At 43.3% G+C, this 21913-nt stretch overlaps 1 protein-coding gene across 1 annotated transcript in view; it reads left to right on the top strand.

Annotated features, from left to right (window-relative positions):
- Positions 1 to 20733, top strand: part of gucy1b1 (guanylate cyclase 1 soluble subunit beta 1) — a 42368-nt gene extending 21635 nt beyond the window's left edge. Inside the window, exons 11-13 of the mRNA XM_014195554.3 lie at positions 11896 to 12036; positions 18749 to 18903; positions 19148 to 20733. Of these exons, the coding sequence (XP_014051029.1) occupies positions 11896 to 12036; positions 18749 to 18903; positions 19148 to 19280 (429 nt within the window). The 3' untranslated portion in view covers positions 19281 to 20733. The remainder of the gene's footprint in view (positions 1 to 11895; positions 12037 to 18748; positions 18904 to 19147) is intronic.
- The last annotated feature ends 1180 nt before the right edge of the window (positions 20734 to 21913 follow it).

Raw genomic sequence — 21913 nt, 5'->3', positions numbered from 1 at the left:
GATAATATTGCAACTCCGTGGAAGGTCAGTTCCACTCCGCTAGTGCGTCGTGGAACACACCTTCCATGTCGTTCATTATTTTCCATAGAACACATAGCCCCTCGTTGTTTATCCCTTACTTAGCTTAGGCAAATTTTGTCACTAGGTGCTTGACCTTTCGCTACCCTCACAGAAATTAATTGGACAACACACTACTGAAAGCCAACAGGTATAAGACATTATGAGGGCTTATAACATGCTTATGTAAAACATTTATAAAGCATTATACAAATTGGCTTTATGTAAACATATCTGCTGATATGTACTGCACATCAAAATCTCGTAACCCTCTAGTCTAAGCCGGGGGGGTAATGCATTTTGCATTACTTCTAATAGCCAATAGAAACATTTTGAATAACAGATTCACTACATGGAACAATAGATTTTCCCCCAAAAAAGCAAAAGGAAGTTTGTTCTGAAGTGTCCGTCCTATATTTGAAAGATCAGGAAACGATATCAAATTAAATTACATGTATTTATCCCCTTATTTTAGGCACTAAACTGTCTCCATATACAGTGAGCACCATAATTCATTGGACAGTGACCATTTTTTTGTTATTTTGGTTCTGTACTCTAGAACTTTGAGTTGAAAGGATACAATGAGGGTGAAGTGCACACTGTCCGCTTTAATTTGAGGGCATTGTCATACATATCGGATGAACCTTTTGTACATAGTCCTCCCCATTTTCAGGCATCAAAAAACATTGGACAGTAACATAATGTAGAATAAAGTAATTATTGTTAATATTTGGTCGCATATCCTTTGCAAGCAATGACTGCTTGAAGTCTGCGATGCATCGACATCACCAGATGCTGGGTATCTTCCCTGGTGATGCTCTGCCAGGCCTGTACTGCAGCCATCTTCAGTTCCTGCTTGTTTCGGGACTTATTGCCTTCAGTCTCCTCTTCAGCATGTAAAATGCATGTTCAATTGGATTCAGATCCGGTGATTGACTCGGCCAGTCAAGGATTTTCCAAGGCCATCAAAAACCCCTTCGTTGCTCTAGCAGTATGTTTAGGGTCATTGTCTTGTTGCATGATGAAGTGCCATCCAATGAGTTTGGAGGCATTTGGTTTTATCTGAGCAGATAAAATATTTCTGTAGACTTCAGAATTCATTGTTCTACTTCTATCTGCAGTCACATCATCAATGAAGGCAAGTGAGCCTGTTCCACTGGCAGCCATACAGGCCCAAGCCATAACACCCCCTCCACCATGTTTCACGGATGAGGTGTTATGCTTTGGATCATGGGCATGTCTTTTTTTTCTCCACAATTTCCTCTTTCCATCACTCTGGTACATATTCATCTTTGTCTCATCTGTCCACAATACTTTTTTCCAGAACTCTTGGGGCTGTTTTAGGTGCTTTTTAGCAAACTGTAATCTCGCCTTTCTGTTCTTCAGGCTTATCAGTGGTTTGCATCTTGTAGTGTACCCTCTGTAGTCCTGCTGGTGTAGTCTTCTACGTATGGTAGACTTTGACACATCCACACCTGCATCCAGGAGAGTGTTTTTGATCTGTTGGGCTGTTGTCAGGGGGGTTTTCTTCACCATAGGGAGTATTCTCCGGCCATCCACTACAGTGGTCTTCCTCAGTCTACCGGGTCTTTTGACATAATTGAGTTCACCGGTTGTTTTTTTCTTGTTAATGATGAACCAAACTGTTGACTTGGGCATGCCTAGGGTTTTTGCAATGTTCCTGATTGATTGATTTTCATTTCTGAGCCTTATGACAGCTAGCTTCATTTGCATTGACACCGCTGTCTTCCTCATGTTGTCACACCCCAACAACAACCTCCAAAATGCAATAGCAAAGTCTAGAATCAATACTATTCATCAACAGCTCTCCTGCATTCACTAACGACACAAATGAATACACCTGCCTAACGACACACATCTGTGAAGCCAATTCAACAAATACTTGTAGTACCTTAAAATGGGGCGACCATGTACAAAAGGTGCTGTCATTTCTAAACGGTTCATCCGATATGTATGAAAATACCCTCAAATTAAAGCTGACAGTCTGCACTTCACCATCATTGTCATTGTATCCTTTCAAACTCAAAGTGCTAGAGTACAGAACCAAAATAATAACAAATGGTCACTGTCCAATGAATTATGGTGCTCACTGTATACTTCCATAATTTGTTTCAACGGTTACCGGGGACCTTCAGACGAGTCTTGTGTGCGTCCTAGAGAACAACATCATGTTCGTGAGAGTCTCGTCTTTCATATTAGTGTGTAGCCCAAACCATTCTAACACTACATATGTTTTCGTGAGAAAACTGATTTTTGGGATGTCTCATGGCCTTATAAACACCGTCTAGCCCTTCCACCTTTCACCGCAGATGCAGAAGAGTGATATTAGCGGATGCAGTGGATTGAGGCGCAGCCCATGAAAAAAACAGGATTTTGATGGAGATTGTTTTATGTTAATTCAATTTCCATGGCGGCGTGGAAATTGTAGGCTAAGGGTTAAATTACTTTTAGATACTAATCAATGTACACTATAAAAGCCAGGCTGTATGAAAAATAGAATGTTCTATAAATATTTACATTAAAGATATGCTTTCATTATGTAAATCAAGTCCATTTTAAGCTTCAGTTTATGTTGCAGAATGGTTGGTTGAGATTAATTGGAATCTGTGGTATACAGTATTATATCAACTAAACAGGGCAATCTGCAGTTGCTGCATCCATTTTTAGACTTTTATATTAATGGTATATACCCATTGATTCTTGAAGAATTTTACTTACAGATTCCTAAGGAGCTTAGTTCAACTGTTATACCCCATCAGAATCCAAAATATAAGCTTGTTTTAGCTCCTTTGTTTGTAAACAATGTTAATGTGAAAAAATACTCTATAGCCTTAAAACATGGTTAAAACTATAATGTTGCTATAATGGATAGTCAGTCCTTGTATCCATAGCTCTGTCCATGAGTTTGAGAGTGGTTACATTTCTCCAGCCCCATCCCTCAGCTGTTTACCAAATCAGTGGCGGTGTGTTTTTGTTCAAACTGCAGATTGCTCCTTTAGTAGTAGCACCAATTCAATTTTTTTCGAATGTCGTATTGTCACACAAGTGTGATGTACTGTAGAATTGATTCATTTGGATGTTTCTCTATTCAAAAGCCTCACTGGGTAAACTTCACTTTAAAACCCCATTTTGTTTTTGAGCAAAATGTTATAGTCGTCGTCGCTGGGCACTTTAGGCTTTCAGACAAGAATGCACTTTAAGAAGTCAAACAAACCTTACTACATCCAAGGGAAGGACTTCAGCACTGGGTCACCAAAATAAGTAATATTTATGCTACCATCCTAAATGACTAGGTGGTCCAAGTTGTTATCTGGCTCCGAAGAGCCTTGAATGTCTATAAGCTGACGTAAGTGTTTAAGTGTTTGTGTCGAGATGTTTCAACTGCAAGGCATTTGCCTGAAGTTAAAAGAACTGCCATTATCACGGTCTGCTCCTGAAGGGGTCTGAGTTGGGCTAGATGAGTCCAAAAGGGTAGTGTCTTAAAGAAATACTACTGCAAATTGCACTATCATGACAGTTTTTGCTCTGTACTGTGCTTTATCTTGAAAACTTGACTATTGACATGCACACTTGAGGATTGTATTAACAGTGGACTTACTAAAAGATTACAATAATCAGTGTAGTATTATTTTAAACACCTCACATCCTTTTAACACAAATACCCACTAACATACAGGTAACTGCCAAAATAAGGAAACACCAACATAAAGTGTCTTAATAGGGCGTTGAGCCGCCACTAGTCACCAGAACAGCTTCAATACGCTTTGGCATAGATTCTACAAGTGTCTGGAACTCTATTGGAGGGATGCGACACCAGTCTTCCATGAGAAATTCCATCATTTAATGGTGGTGGAAAATGCTGTCTCAGGCGCCACTCCAGAATCTCCCATAAGTGTTCAATTGGTTTGAGATATATACAGTGCCTTTAGAAATTATTCACACCCCTTGACTTTTTCCACATTTTGTTGTGTCACAGCCTGAATTTAAAATGGATTAAAGTAAGGGTTTTTTGTCACTGGCCTATACCCTATCATTTAAAAGTGTAAGGTTTTTTTCAAATTTTTGACAAATTAATAAAAAATGAAAAGCTGAAATATCTTGAGTCAATAACTCTTTTGCTATGGCAAGCCTAAATAAGTTCAGGAGTAAAAATGTTCTTATGTTGCATGGACTCACTCTTTGTGAATAATAGTGTTTAACATGATTTGTGAATAACTGCCTCATCTCTGTACCCCACACATACAATTATCTGTAAGGTCCCACAGTCGAGCAGTGAATTTCAGACACAGATTCAACCACAAAGACCAGGGAGGTTTTCCAATGCCTCGCAAATAAGGGCACCTATTGGTAGACGGGTAAAAAAAAAAGTAGACATTGAATATCCCTTTGAGCATGGTGAAGTTTTTAATTATACATTGGATGGTGTATTAATACACCCAGTCACTACAAAAATACAGGCATCCTTCTTAACCTCTCCAGGATTTCACCATGAGGCCAACGGGGATTTTAAAACAGTTACAGAGTTTAATGGTTGGGATATGAGAAAACTGAGGATGGATCAACAACATTGTAGTTACTCCACAATACTACACAATAAATGACAGAGTGAAAAGAAGGAAGCCTGTACCGAATAAAACATATTCCAAAACATGCATCCTGTTTGCAACAAGGCACTTAAGTATTGATCACCTGGCGCTGACAGAGATGATGGCCTCGCGACTAGCTCTTAGGAAACTTTGCGGTATTTCGATTTTTATGTATTCTTTTTTACATTATTAGCTCAGGAAATGTTTTGTGTCATTACATACAGCTGGGAAGAACTATTGGATATCAGAGCGCGGTAACTTACCAGAACTACCAGCATTACGACCAGGAATAGGACTTCCCCGAAGCAGATCTTTTGTTCGCTCTCCCCAGAGCAATTGAACTCATTCCAGAGGCCGACCCAGAACATCGCCAGCGGAGGAGAGGCACTTGGAGCGGCCTGCTTGTTTGACTTGGAAGCGGTGGGTGGTGAGCGGGCCTCCTGAGTATATTACTCGCTAATGTTCAGTTTTTGGATAACAAAGTTGATGAGCTCAGGGCAAGGATTTCTTTCCAAAGAGACATCAGGGCCTGTAACATACTTTGTTTCACGGAAACATGTCTCTCTTGGGATATTCTGTCGAAATCGGTCCAGCCAGAGGGATTCTCAGTTCATCGTGCAGACAGGAATAAATATCTCTCCGGGAAACAGAAGTGCGGAGGTGTGTGTTTCCTGATTAACGACTCATGGTGTAATTGTAGTAACATACAGAAACTCAAGTCCTTTTGTTCACCCGACCTAGAATACCTCACAATCAAATGCCGACCGTATTATCTCCCAAGAGAATTATCCTCGGTCATAGCCACGGCCGTTTATATCCCCCCTCAAGTCGATACCACGACAGCCCTTAAAAGAACTTCACTGGACTTTATGCAAACTGGAAAGCACATATCCTGAGGCTGCATTTATTGTAGCTGGGAATTTTAACAAAGCAAATTTGAGGACTAGGCTCCCAAAGTTCTGTCAACATATCGACTGGAGGGCAGGTAAAACACTCAACCACTGCTATTAAAACTTCCGGGATGCTTACAAGGCCCTCCCCCGCCCTCCTTTCGGCAAATCTGACCATGACTCCATGAGACGTATGTGGCAGGCTCTACAGACAATCACGCACTACAAAAGGAAAACCAGCCACCGCCGATACCGACATCTTGCTTCCGGATGAGCTAAACACCTTCTTCACCCGCTTTGAGGATAACACAGTGCCACTGACACGGCCCGTTACCAAGGACTGTGGGTTTCCCTTGTCCGTGGCTGACGCGAGTTTAACATGTTAACCCTCGGATAACACAGTGCCACTGACGAGGCCTGTTACCAAGGACTGTGGGCTTTCCTTCTCCGAGGCCGACGTGAGTTAAACATGTTAACCCTAGCAAGGCTGCCGAGATGGCATCCCTAGCCGCGTCCTCAGAACATGCGCAGACCATCTAGCTGGTGTGTTTACGGGCATATTCAATCTCTCCCTATCCCAGTATGCTGTCCCCACATGCTTCAAGATGGCCATCATTTTTCCTGTACCCAAGAAAGCAAAGGTAACTGAACTAAATGACTATTGCCCCCTAGTACTCACCTCTGTCATCATGAAGTGCTATGAGAGACTAGTCAAGGATCATATCACCTCTACCTTACCTGCCACCCTAGACCCACTTCAATTTGCTTGCCGCCCCAATAGATGCACAGACGATGCAATCGCCATCACTCTGCACACTGCCCTATCCCATCTGGACAAGAGGAATACCTTGGTGTTGGTGTTTTGCGACGTGTACTATTTAATGAAGCTGCCATTTGAGGACTTGTGAGGCGTCTGTTTCTCAAACTAGACACTCTAATGTACTTGTCCTCTTGCTCAGTTGTGAACCGGGGCCTCCCACTTAGAGCTGGACAATATGGACAAAAAATATCATATCATGGTATTTTTTAACATTTTTTTTTTACATTTACGTCATTTAGCAGACGCTCTTATCCAGAGCGACTTACAAATTGGAGCATTCACATTTTTGACAGTATTTGACGGTATTTTATGTTTTTGATTAAAAAGAAGTTTGTGAGTAGTGCGTGACCCTAGGGTGGCAACGCATATATTCTAAATTATTTCAATGGGTCTTTCTCCATTCGGATTGTTTTATACTGTTCAATTCAACTTCAATCTAAAATAATTTCCTGCATTTCCATGAATTTCTGCATTTCCTGCACTCATTTGAGATTATTTCCACACTGCCACGATGGGCAAAATACTTATTTCCCTCATTAAAATGCAAATCAATTTCTAACATTTTTGACATGCGTTTTTCTGGATTTTTTTGTTGTTATTCTGTCTCTCACTGTTCAAATAAACCTACCATTAAAATTAGAGACTGATCATTTCTTTGTCAGTGGGCAAACATACAAAATCAGCAGGGGATGAAATACTTTTTTCCCTCATTGTATATATATATATATATATATATATATATATATATATATATATATATATATATATACTGCTCAAAAAAATAAAGGGAACACTTAAACAACACATCCTAGATCTGAATGAAAGAAATCATCTTATTAAATACTTTTTTCTTTACATAGTTGAATGTGCTGACCACTAAATCACACAAAAATAATCAATGGAAATCCAATTTATCAACCCATGGAGGTCTGGATTTGGAGTCACACTCAAAATTAAAGTGGAAAACCACACTACAGGCTGATCCAACTTTGATGTAATGTCCTTAAAACAAGTCAAAATGAGGCTCAGTAGTGTGTGTGGCCTCCGCATGCCTGTATGACCTCCCTACAATGCCTGGGCATGCTCCTGATGAGGTGGTGGATGGTCTCCTGAGGGATCTCCTCCCAGACCTGGACTAAAGCATCCGCCAACTCCTGGACAGTCTGTGGTGCAACGTGGCGTTGGTGGATGGAGCGAGACATGATGACCCAGATGTGCTCAATTGGATTCAGGTCTGGGAAACGGGCCAAGGAATGTACCTCACCCACTCCCCTGGCCGGTCCTGGCAATACGACCGCAGAAACCTGCCCACGTCCTGGTTCACCCTCTCCGCCTGCCCATTACTCTCGGGGTGATAACCGGAGGTCAAACTGACCGAGACCCCCAGACGGTCCATAAACTCCTTCCAGACCCTGGATGTGAACTGGGAACCCCGATCAGAGACAATGTCCTCCGGCACCCCGTAGTGCCGGAAGACGTGGGTAAATAGGGCCTCCGCAGTCTGCAGGGCGGTAGGGAGACCGGGCAACGGGAGGAGACGGCTACCAGGATCGATCCACAACTACCAGGATCGTAGTGCTCCCCTGAGACGGGGGTAGATCTGTCAGGAAGTCTACAGACAGGTTCGCACCCATGGCCGTTGTGGAACGGGGAGGGGCTGTAACTTCCCTCTCGGGAGATGCCTAGGAGCCTTACTCTGGGCGCACACCGAACAGGAAGAGACATAGAACCTCACGTCCTTAGCCAAGGTGGGCCACCAGTACTTCCCCCTGAGACTACACACTGTCCTCGCCACACCAGGATGACCCGAACAAGGTAGAGTGTGCGCCCACCGAATCAATTGATAACGGACACCGAGCGGCACGTACATGCGACCCACGGGACACTGTGAAGTCGCAGGTTCCAATACTAATGCCCGCTCGATGTCCGCGTCCACCTCCCATACCACCGGTGCCACCAGCCTAGACGCTGGAATGATGGGAGTTGGATCGATGGGCCGGTCCGCAGTGTCATAGAGACGGGAGAGCGCGTCAGCCCTCGTGTTCAGGGAGCCTGGTTTATAGGAGATCGTGAACCGAAACCGGGTGAAGAACATGGCCCACCTTGCCTGACGCGGATTCAGTCTCCTAGCTGCCCGGATATACTCCAGATTCCGATGGTCGGTCCAGATGAGAAAGGGGTGCTTAGCCCCCTCAAGTCAGTGTCGCCACACCCTCAAGGCTTTTACCACCGCTAGCAACTCCCTGTCCCCCACATCATAGTTACGCTCCTCCGAACTGAGCTTCTTCGAAAAGAAAGCGCAGGGGCGGAGTTTCAGTGGCGTACCCGAGAGCTGTGATAGCACGGCACCCACCCCAGCCTCGGATGCGTCCACCGCCACTATGAATGCTAGAGACGGGTCCGGATGCGCCAACACGGGTGCTTCGGTGAACAGCACCTTCAACCTCTTGAAGGCTCCGTCCACCTCCGTCGACCACCGCAAACGCACCGGCCCCCCCTTCAGCAGTGAGGTAATGGGAGCCGCTACCTGGCCAAAACCCCAGATAAACCTCCGGTAGTAATTAGAAAACCCTAAGAACCGCTGCACCTCCTTCACCGTGGTTGGAGTCGGCCAATTACGCACGGCCTTAACACGGTCACACTCCATCACCACCCCTGTGGTGGAAATGCGATAACCCATGAAGGAGACGGCTCGTTTGGAGAACACACACTTCTCAGCCTTGACGTATAGGTCATGCTCCAGCAGTCTCCCAAGCACCTTGCGTACCAGGGACACATGCGCGGCGCGGGTGGCGGAATATATCAGAATATCATCGATGTAGACAACCACGCCTTGCCCGTGCAGGTCCCTGAGAATCTCGTCTACAAAGGATTGAAAGACGGCTGGAGCATTCTTTAACCCATACGGCATGACGAGGTACTCATAATGGCCCGATGTGGTACTAAATGCGGTTTTCCACTCGTCTCCATCCTTAATACGCACCAGGTTATACGCGCTCCTGAGATCCAGTTTTGTGAAGAATTTTGCTCCGTGAAAAGATTCCACCGCCGTCGCGATGAGAGGTAGCAGGTAACTAAACCCCACCGTGATAGAATTTAGACCTCTGTAATCAATGCACGGACGCAGACCTCCCTCCTTTTTCTTCACAAAAAAGAAACTCGAGGAGACGGGTGAGATGGAGGGCCGAATGTACCCCTGTCCCAGAGATTCCGTGACATATGTCTACATAGCCACCTTCTCATCCTGGGACAAGGGGTACACGTGACTCTTGGGAAGCGCAGAGTTAACCTGCAGATCTATCGCACAATCCCCCTGTCGATGAGGTGGTAATTTGGTCGCTCTCTTTTTACAAAAAGCGATCGCCAAATCGGCGTATTCAGGGTGAATGCGCACGGTGGACACCTGGTCTGGACTCTCCACCGACGTGGCACCTATGGAAACTCCTTGACACTTCCCTGAACACTCCTTGGACCACTCCTGGAGAACCCCCTGTTTCCACGAAATCCGGGGATTGTGATCAGCCAGCCAGGGGACCCCCAGCACCACCGGAAACGCAGGTGAATCGATAAGAAAGAAACTAATCCGTTCCTTATGATTCCCCTGAGTTACCATGTCCAGTGGAATCGTAGACTCCCTGACCAGCCCTGACCCTAATGGCCGGCTATCTAGGGAGTGCACGGGGAAGGGGGAATCTATTGGCACTCGCGGAATGCCCAGCTTAATGGTGAGTCCGCGATCCATAAAGTTCCCAGTTGCGCCTGAATCGACTAGCGCCCTATGCTGGGAAGAGGGAGAAAAATCTGAAAAAAAATTAATAAGAACACGTGACCAACAGGGGGTTCTGGGTGAGTTTGGTGCTGACTCACCTGGGGTGACCGAGAAGTGTTCTGCCTACCCTCTCGACTCCCAGACTGACTCCTCCAGCACCGGTCGGCCGTGTGTCCTCTCTGACCACAATTGGTGCAGGAGGAGCCACCTCCTCCGGTGCCCCTCGGCACGGCCCCCCCCAACTCCATAGGAGTAGGGGCGGGGGTGCACGGAGGTGTAACGGACAGGACCCTTTCCGAACGCCCGCGGGCAGCCAGCAGATCGTCCAGTCGTATCGACATGTCGATGAGCTCATCTAGAGAAAGAGCGGTGTCCCGACAGGCTAGCTCCCTGCGGACGTCCGCCCGGAGACTACACCGGTAATGGTATATCAGGGCCCTGTCGTTCCACCCCGCCCCAGCAGCCAAGGTCCTGAACTCCAGTGCGAAGTCCTGTGTGCTCCTCGTCTCCTGCCTGAGGTGGAACAGCTGCTCACACCGAGTGGTCCCTCGCCGAGTCCGGACCATTCCAGACTGCGTTGGCCCACTCCAGAGCTTGCCACATCAGGCAGGAAACGAGGGCACTCACGCTCTCCTCTCCCGAGGGAGCAGGTCTGACGGTGGCCAGGTACAGCTCGAGCTGGAGCAGAAATCCCTGGCACCCAGCCGCCGCTCCATCATACTCCCTCGGGAGCGCCAGACAAAGTGCGCCGGAGCCAGACGCAGTGGGAGGCGGAGGTGGCTGCGTCGGAGGAGCCAGAGGTGGAGAGAGGAGACCACTCCTCTCCCAACGATCCATCCTCTCCATCATCTGGTCCATCGCGGATCCAATTTGGTGGAGGACGGACGTATGATGGAGTACGCGTTCCTCCATCGAGGGAAGGGGGTTAGCAGCTGCTCCTGCTGACTCCATTGGTAGTGGCGGGATTCTGTAGGGCTCGGGCGTAGTGGAGGAGGAAACAGAGGCAGAAAGCAGCGAGAAGAGTTATAGCTTTTAATGCTCGAAAAACAAAACACCTGCCTACCCAACATGCGAACTTAGCGCACACAAAATGAAAGTGCCCCAAACACAGGGGACAAAATACAGTGAGCGCAACACGATGCACTAGCGCAAAATACAGACAGCGCTTACCCAAGCAACACACAGAGGAAACAATCCCGCACAAAGAGCAGGCGGGCCAACTAGCTAATATAGCCCCGCTAATCAACCCAACTACGGACAGGTGCAAACAATAACAGAAAGTGGAAAACAAAAAGGAATCAGTGGCAGCTAGTAGGCCGGTGACGACGACCGCCGAGCGCCACCCGAGCAGGAGGGGGCGCCACCTTCGGTGGGAGTCGTAACAGGTTTCTTTATTTTGGCAGTTACCTGTATATCCCAATGTATTGGTTAGAGATTTATTTGATGGTTTGTGACCTCAAGTGGCACTTAATAGTTTGATGAACCATTGAAGTCCAAAGATCCTTTTCATCATAAAGATTTACATTAAGGGGAAAAAATATTGTGTGATATAAAATTCTGTATAGTAACAGAAATAGCTCTCTCTACCTATAGGTGGAAACAGTGAGTGATATAAAAGTGTCAAAAAGAATAGTGTAAAAAATGACAGTGTTTTCTAGACTTCATGTCCTTTTCACATATAACCACTTACATCACACAGCATTTTCTGATATAACTTTCTGCCTGGTAACCAAAATGTCTCTCTTTCTATAGGTGGAGACAGTGGGTGATAAGTACATGACGGTCAGTGGGCTGCCAGAACCATGTACCCACCACGCTCAATCTATCTGCCACCTGGCCCTGGACATGATGGAGATTGCTGGACAGGTCAAAGTGGATGAAGATCCAGTACAGGTGAGGATGGGATATGTTTCCTTTTTCCAACATTTAGACAAACATTTATTGAGAAATGTAGCAAACGTGAAATGCTGGTGCTGGCTGAACCATATCAGCAGCCTTGTCCAGAAACAACAAAGTGCTAGATGGGGGTGGGCAATAATTTTGGCTCGAGGGCCACATGGGGATTTCGAAATTCAACTGAGGGACACATTTTTTGGGGGAGCAATTTGTTCAAATCTATTGAGGTGTCTGAAAAATTGCAGTTATTTCAGTATACAGTGCCTTCGGAAAGTATTCAGACCACTTGACTTGACTTTCCAAATTTTGTTAGGTTACAGCCTTGTTCTAAAGTTGATTAAAAACAGGTTTTTAGAATTGTTTGCTAATTTATAAAAAAATATCACATTTACTTAAGTATTCAGACCTTTTACTCAGTACTTTGTTGAAGCACCTTTGGCAGCGATTACAGCCTCGAGTCTTCTTGGGTATGACGGTACAAGCTTGGCACACCTGTATTTGAGGAGTTTTTCCCATTCTTCTCTGCAGATCCTCTCAAGCTCTGTCAGGTTGGATGGGGAGCGTTGCTGCACAGCTATTTTCAGGTCTCTCCAGAGATGTTCGTGCGGTCTCTGGCTGGGCCACTCAAGGACATTCAGACACTTGTCACAAAGCCACTCCTGCATTGTCTTGGCTGTGTGCTTAGGGTTGATGTCCTGTTGGAAGGTGAACCTTCGTCCCAATCTGAGCACCTGAGCGCTCTGGAGAAGGTTTTCATCAAGGATCTCTCTTCACTTTGCTCTGTTCATCTTTGCCTTGATCCTGACTCCCAGTCCCTGCTGCTGAAAAACATCCCCACAGCATGATGCTGCCACCACCATGCTTCACCTATAGGGATGGTGCCAGGTTTCCTCCAGACTTGACGCTTGACATTTAGGCCAAAGAGTTTCATCAGACCAGAGAATCTTGTTTCTCATTGTCTGAGAGTCTTTAGGTGCCTTTTGTCAAACTCCAAGCGGGCTGTCATGTGCCTTTTACTGAGGAGTGGCTTCCGTCTGGCCACTCTACCATAAAGGCTGATTTGTGGATTGCTGCAGAGATGTTTGTCCTTCTGGAAGTTTCTCCCATCTCCACAGAGGAACTCTAGAGCTCTGTTAGAGTGACCATTAGGTTCTTGGTCACCTCCGTGACCAAGGCCCTTCTCCCCCGATTGCTCAGTTTGGCTGGGCGGCCAGCTCTAGGAGAAGTCTTAGTGGTTCCAAACTTCTTCCATTTAAGAATGATGGCGGCCACTGTGTTCTTGGGGACCTTCAATGCTGCAGACATTTTTTGGTAACCTTGCCCAGACGTGTGCCTTGACACAATCCTGTCTCAGAGCTCTACAGACAATTCCTTCGACCTCATGGCTTGGTTTTTGCTCTGTCATGCACTGTCAACTGTGGGACCCAATGTAGACAGGTGTGTGCCTTTCCAAATAATGTCCAATCAATTGAATTTACCACAGGTGGACTCAAATGAAAATGTTTGTAAACATTTGTAAAAACCTGTTTTTGCTTTGTCCTGTATTGTGTGTAGATTGCTGAGTTTTTTTTTTCTTTCATCCATTTTAGATTAAGGGAGTAACGTAACAAAATGTGGAAAAAGTCAAGGGGTCTGAATACTTTCCGAAGGCACTGTATGTTAGAATTTTTATAATTCTACTTGGGAAGGCAGATCATGTGAACACTGAATCCTAAATTATTACTCCACATTCTTGACATGTCACTTTATTTTGAGTCTACTTCGCAGTGGGCTTTGAACGGGGCACCCAGCTCACGGGGCACCCAGCTCAGTTACAGGAATAGGCGTATAGGTGGTTGAGAGAGCACATGAGGGCCACATCCCAATTCTCTTATGGTGTGCACTTGCCAACTCCTCATCTTGGGAGTATGCAAGTGCATGCTTCGGGCGAAGGGAGGAGATTCGGGACACAACTCAGCAACATGACAGCAACAAGTCCAACTCATTTGAGTACTGCCTATGAGAAGAAAGGGTGCTCCACACACAGTCTGTTCACAGTGTGTGACACAATGTGTCTTTGGGTGGCACAATCACTGCCAAGTAATGACTTGTAATGACTTGCAAACATACAGTACGCAGTATCTACCTCTGTTTGCAACATCTGCCTCCTATCTATCCAAGTAGTTGTACCTAATATGGGATACTTACTTGTACATATCCTACATTACCCCTTGTTCCACGTTGTTCATCTGTTCCATTACACATAAGAGTAATTGGACTCTGGCGTCTTCTGTACGGGGGAGTTTTGTTAAGATGCTTGGTCTGAACATTAACATGGATCACTTGCGGTACGGTTTTGGAAGCATAAGGACCTCATCTTTCATATCAGCGAGAGATAATATAAAAAATAAATAAAGGTTAAATTGATACACACCTTGCCAGGGCTAGTGTTCCCACATGGCCACATCTCCATGTTACAGCGCGTGTTTACGGAAGAAGGAAGACATAGGGACCACCTGTGTTAATTAGCTATCTAGCATGCTCTGAACACCTGTGTGTAATGGAAGAAGGCCACCAGAAACGTGTTGTCACTGAAAAATACTGTTGACTGTACCTGTGATGAAGCCAGTTAAATCAGCGTACAGTAACTGTACATTTTGCATTTGTGAAATTATTTTGATGTGATATGAAAGTAAAGGGCCTTGTGTTTCTAGAACCATATCGCAATTGATAATCAATTTGTTCAGATGGAGTATTTGGCTGTTTTGGCTGCCAAAGCCAGTATACAGTACTTCGGAAAATAATAATAACATAAAGTATTGGGACAGTGAATTTTTTTTAAATTTAAATTGGCTCTGTACTCCAGCGCTTTGGATTTAAAATGATACAATGACTATGAGGTTAAAGTGCAGACTGTAAGCTTTAATGTGAGGGTAATTTCATCCATAATGGGATAACCGTTTAGAAATTACTGCACTTTTTGTACATATTGCCTCCATTTTAGGGGACCAAAGTATTGGGATAAGTTCACTTATGTGTATTAAAATAGTTACAAGTTTTCTTTTTGGTCTCTACAAACTTGTTGGATGCATTTGCTGTTTGTTTTGGTTGTGTTTCAGATTATTTTGTGCTCCATAGAAATTAATGGTAAATAATGTAGTGTCATTTTGGAGTCACTTTTATTGTAAATAAGAATAGAATAGGTTTTTAAACACTTTGCATTAATATGGATGCTACCATGACTACGGATAGTCCTGGATGAATCGTGAATATGTAACGCTGGGACATCGTGGGTGTGGAGTCAGGCGCAGGAAACAGAAGCGTTTAGTACAGTGCTTTTTATTACGCACCACCAAAAGAGTATTCGCCCAACACAACAGGGCGTATCAAAATACAAAGTCCCAAAAAACACGATCCACTACACAACACACAGGGTAAATGAATGAAACAAGCCCGCACACAGAACAGGTGGGGAGACGGGCTTAAATAGCTCAGCTAATGACCTAATTGAAACAGGTGCAACAAATAAAGGCATAACCAACAGAAAAGGAAAAAGGGATCGGTGGCAGCTAGTAGGCCAGTGACGACGACCGTCGAGCGCCACCCGAACAGGGAGAGGAGTCACCCTCGGCAGGAGTCGTGACAGAATAATGATGAGTGAGAAAGTTACAGATGCACAAATATCATACCCCCAAAACATGTTAACCTCTTACCATTACAATAACAGGGGAGGTTAGCATTTTTGGGGTATGGTATGGTATGATATTTGTGCTGTACAACAAAAATATATTTAAAATGGTATTAAATATCATCTTATCTTATAAATACATTTTCATCATGTAATTCTCAACATATTCATAACAACAGCAAAATACAATGTTTCCCTTTGTTTACACTCTGTTTTGAACATTTGTTGTCGCCATGACTACGACAGGCTATCTTGACTGGCACTAACTTTAGCTGACATTAGCTTCTATGCTAATGGTCTTTTATACATTAATTAAACTAACATTATAAAAAATAACAATTATATCATTACACTCCGCTTAACTTGGTGTTTCATATCCTATGCTTTATAACTCACTCACCGTGATGATAACGTTAATCATTTGTTTATCTGGTGCTTTTCTCTTCAGTTTTCAGTTCAACTCATTCAACTGACTCACTGACTAGGCAGGCTAGCACGAGAGTGTGTGAAGCAACCACTAGAGCAGGCCGAAACAAGCTACAGTTCTCAGGGCTACAGTTGTAATGTGGAGATGTGCAAGTTTGTATATGTATATCTATGTTTAGTTTTGTTAGTCCTATTCATAAGAAAGTGAGAAAAGTAAATAGTAAGGATATGATGCAAGATACTTGATATCACAAATCATAAACCCAGGAAATTATAATCATAAGCATATTTCATTCATGAAGTATGTATCATATTACATTAAACAAATGATAAGAATATTGCGATATACAGTACTGACTCTTATTTAATAATCTCTTTTTTATTGTCCCGTCTCAGACATTAGTGAATGATTTGTTTTCGTCGCTTTACCCCCTAGTATTTTTTAGCATCAAGTATTTATAAACTCTTCTTTAAAAAAGCCACTGTCCACATAAGACATTGTAAGAGCTGTAACTTGGATGTTAAACAGCAGACTTTTTGTTTAACTGACGGATTGAGTTTGTTATTGTATCAGTGACTCTTGGAGACTTGGCATTGGAAAATCACATCTGGCTAACAAAACATTGTTTATCAGACACATGGCATGGGGTGGAGAGGATCCCAGTTTGGCAGTAGAAACAACCTCCAATCATCTCACTGCTCAAGGTAAAAAAAAAAATAGGTCCCCATTCCACTTCATCCTAAACATTTAGTGTTCAGCTTGTGTTCTGTTCTCACTGTTCGAGCACTGAAGGTCCTGAACCCGTAAGAGACACAAATAGAGGGTCTGCTACGTTCAATGGAATGTTTATGGATTTGTTATTTCATTTAGAGTCTAAATATTTCATTTCGTTTTAGGTGCCCTTTCTTTCACCTTAGACATAGTTTTAAATGACAAATACCATCATTACATTATTACATTTACATTACATTTAAGTCATTTAGCAGACCCTCTTATCCAGAGCGACTTACAAATTGGTGCATTCACCTTATGATATCCAGTGGAACAACCACTTTACAATAGTGCATCTAAATCTTTTAAGGGGGGGGGGGTTAGAAGGATTACTTTATCCTATCCTAGGTATTCCTTAAAGAGGTGGGGTTTCAGGTGTCTCCGGAAGGTGGTGATTGACTCCGCTGTCCTGGCGTCGTGAGGGAGCTTGTTCCACCATTGGGGTGCCAGAGCAGCGAACAGTTTTGACTGGGCATACATTATGTAGGCATATGTAAACAAATTACCTGTATTTACGCTAGTATAACAATTCCAGTCATGGCACCAGTTATTGAAGGTATGTCTACTATAAACAGGAAATTGAGAGTCCAAAAATGACTGCATATTGCAAAACACTGCTCGCCCGTAGCAATTTCCCCAAAAACAAACAGTTATAACAGCCTTCATCTATCATGTTCTCTCTTTTCATGAGCTCATCTAGCTCGGCACACAGAGCCAGTGCCACATTTAAACAGTGTAAAGACTTCTTATTTGTCAAATGAAATGGATCCTCATGCAATAAGGGGTGGAAGGGGCTGGCACAGTCATATAAATATACTAACATACTCAGACCATGGCAATTTGACTGGTACACTAAATTCCTAATTCTATTGGCACAGTCCCATCAGGGCCGGATTACCTAATGGGCACACAGGGTTGGGGGCCCCCTAGATAGTATTTGAAAACGTAGGTTGTGAGCCCCCAGGAGGACGGGGCCACTGCAGACAGAATATTATGAACACGTCGGTTGTGAACCCCCCCCCCCCCCCCCCCCAGATAGCATATGACCTCATCAGTTGAGGGCCCCCTGGAGGTCGGGCAAACGCAGCCCTGAGTCCCATAGAGCTGTAAAGAACTGCAGAGATCCTGAGAAACCTTGACCTTGTAACGCCTCCAAACTAATGTTCCAAAAACATGTTCGCAGTTGTTTCAACCGTGTTCACATTTAGACACATTGCAGAGATGTTAAAAACAACAACACTGCAGCAGATACATTGTTAAACATTCCATGACCAACGACTAGTTATCTTGTCTCTGGTGTTTATCCATGTCTTTGTGGAACACAAATCATCAACCGTGTCTATTGTTTAACGTTGGCTTAACATTTGGTTACAAAGATGTAAACGTCATGGTGGGTGTTATGTAAACAGTACATTTACTATAGACAGTCGGTTCCAAAATGGTTAGCTATATGGAAGTTATGACGGTAGGAATGTTGTGTGAATTATCTGATATATACTGGGTTATTACATGGCAGGTGATCAGCCACTGAAAAGTCCAAACAGCTTGATGAAGTCAATAGATTCATGCACACTGTTCAGCATGTGCCAATATTGTGAGAATCCAGGGATTAAAGAAAAGTTTTTTTTAAACAGTGTAATCCCGCTCTACCTTTAGTATGTTTCATGCTTTATTAGACAGACATAAAACAGGTGCTGGGACACAGGCAGGTAGAGTTGAAATGGGGATCAAACCCCGGTCTCCATTGGGGAGGCATGTACATATGCTGTCCAGGAGTGTTACTTACTCGACCGTGACTCTGTATGGGAAACCCAGTTTTCTTGACAATCCTCTTCTCTCCCTAGATAACCATTGGGATCCACACAGGAGAGGTGGTAACTGGGGTCATAGGTCAAAGGATGCCCCGCTACTGCCTGTTTGGAAATACTGTCAACCTCACCAGCCGTACAGAAACCACAGGAGAGAAGGGAAAAATCAACATTTCAGAATATACTTACAGGTAAGGATAAATATGCCGTTATTTAGATGAATGAGACGTTGCTGTGAAGTGCAGATCCATTCTTTGTAAGATCGTGCATGGCATGGTATAGTACTGTTGCTGACCCTGTCCTTCAACCCTTCTGTATGTGTGTGTCTTGGGGGTTGGGCTAAAGGGAAAAAAATGCCTTCTTCTTTTGAAGCAGCCTTTGGAAACAACATATTGTTGAATTCTGTGAAAATGTGGGAAATACCTTTGATTTCAGGTGTTTGCAGTCGGCAGAGAATGCTGACCCCCAGTTTCATTTGGAGTACCGAGGACCCATCACCATGAAAGGCAAGAAGGAGCCGATGAATGTGTACTTTCTGTCGCGCAAAAGTACTGAAAGCGATGTTTGATCACAAAAGTATTTCCCTTTCCCCAGCCGGAAAAATGCATAAAAGTGTAATTTTGGGGTTCTAATGTGGTTTTACGGGTTGAAGAGACATCAGATAACCAAATTAGAACCAAGAGAAGATGTCCTTTTCTGGCCGCTAAAAAGAGAAGTTAAAAAAAACGTTTTACAATCAGCATAAAACTGGACCATAACTCATGCCTGACCAGTTTTGCTCACTGGATCACTTGTCAGTTTCAAGAACATGCTGTATCTGAAGACAATTTTACCATCTAGAAATATACCTTGTTCTCTCCTTCACCAAAGTTATTCTTATTGTTAGTATAGTCACTTGTTTGTTACAAGTAACTATAGGTTAGATTATAGGTTTAAGTTAGTATGATATGACACAGATGAAGAACCTATTTTTATGGATATACTGTAGGTACTGGCACGTACTGTAATACAATGTCATGTATTTTGTTTCTCTATCCATTCCAGCATTTAAAGTAGTATTTTACCCTCAAGGTATTCTGTATTCTATGTATTTATTCACTAATGTTGTATCTGTGCACTGATTTTCTTTGTTATTTTTATTTGTGGTATAATATACATGTATAGGCCAAAATGTATAGGCCAAATCTTAATCTCAACTGTGAATTCCATATTCTGTAGGACACACTGAACCTTTGGTATAATGTATTAAACACATTAAATATTTCACTTAACTGTCCAAATAAATTTTAACACCAATAATCAGTGTTGTGTAGTAGTGAACTACATGTAGTTCAACTAGTAAATTAACAAAATGATGCAGTAGCTTGGTGGTAGTTGAACTACATTCAAATCTAGGTAGTGTTGTCATTAGTTAATTACTTTCTTTGCCATGTAGTGGTGTAGCTAACTACTGGAACTAAACACTACTATTTTTGCAAAAATAAAATAAAATATGGGTGACGTAGGCAATCATTTCCTTTCTTTTTCGACCTCAGACTGCCTAATTCTCACTAGAAACATCGGTTTTGTGTTTAATAGGCTAAATTACATATTCTGTTAACATATGACCCCAACTTGATCTATTCTTGCAATTTCTTGTCTATGACATTTCATATTTACATATCATAATTTTCACGATTTGGATGTCGAGAACTACTTTTTCAAAGTGACTTTAGTTAAGTAAACTATATTTTTCTTAAGGGTAGATTTAGTATAGCTTAACTTCTTCCAGTGTGAAGTAATTGGTAGCTTGATAAATTATATTGTCAGAGTAGCTTCCCTAACACTGCCAATATATTGTTCTGTAAGTGTGACATTTATTTTAAACTGCACTCACCCAAAAACTTGTTAATGTGCAAGTGCCTCACAACGTGGCATGCCTTCACCATAGTCTGAGGTAGGAGAAGACTATTGTTTTTACATAAATTATTTCACTGTTTGTTTCATTGATGATTTTTGTTGAATAAAAAGAGGCTACCAGAGCTGTGGTATTATTTATTTGTTAGTTTTTTATTACTTATTTCCATGCTGGCATGTAATGGGGATTGTTCGTAGGCTGGTGGAACCAGCAGAGATCGGGCTGCTTCCACCAGGCTAGATAGTTGAGACAATAATAGGAGAAATGTATCAAATATTTGAATAGGAGTGGGCTGTCAAGGAGTAAGTGAGGCAAGAGGTAATTCTACTATACATACACTACTGTACCAAGTGAGCAGAGGAATTACAAAACAGTTCATGCATTTTGAACAAAGTCACTGTTTGCAACTGAAATACTCAACCTTGCAGAAGCAGAGGAAATCATCCTTGGTTAATGCGCCCTCAAGTGGCCAGTTGTAGAACAGTTGATACTGACTGACAGATCAGAGCCGAGTACACAGATCAGAGCACACAAAAAAGGAAAGAAATGTTTAGCACCATGTGTCCTACCCTACCACCCGCCCTCCCTAATGATCCTCAATGATTTGATTTTCTTTCTATCCTAGTATTGAGGTACACATAATATAGATATATATCTACACACATCAATAAAAATGAAAACTCAGGTACATAATCAACCAGACAACAAAATAAATTAAAGCTTGCCATGTCCTATAAAATAAATCAAATAAAATGTTATTGTTCGCGTACACATATTCTGCAGATGTTATCGCGGGTATGGGTTTTTAGAAATGTTTGCAAATTAAAAACAGAAAGAGTACATTTATATAAGTATTCAGACCCTTTATTCAGTACATTTTTGTCATTTTGCAGATGCTCTTATCCAGAGCAACTTACAGTAGTGAATGCATACATTTCATACATCATAATTTTTTTCCTTTTACTGGTCCCCTGTGGGAATTGAACCGACAACCCTGGCGTTGTAAACACCATGCTCTACCAACTGAGCCACACAGGACCTGTACTTTGTTGGAGCACCTTTGGCAGTGATTACAGACTCAAGTCTTCTTGGGTATGATGCTACAAGCTTGGCACACCTGTATTTGGGGAGTTTTTCCCATTCTTCTCTGCAGATCCTCTCGAGCTCTGTCAGGTTGGATGGGGAGCGTCGCTGCACAGCTATTTTCAGGTCTCTCCAGGTATGTTTGATCGGGTTCAAGTCCGGGCTCTGGCTGGGCCACTCAAGGACATTTAGAGACTTGTCCGAGAGCCACTCCTGCATTG

This window comes from Salmo salar, chromosome 04 (genome assembly GCF_965601325.2).
Source record: "Salmo salar chromosome 04, fSalSal1, whole genome shotgun sequence".
In the NCBI taxonomy this organism is placed as follows: Eukaryota; Metazoa; Chordata; class Actinopteri; order Salmoniformes; family Salmonidae; genus Salmo; species Salmo salar.
Note: the sequence above shows the minus strand (reverse complement) of the source record. Positions and strands in the feature narration are given on the sequence as shown.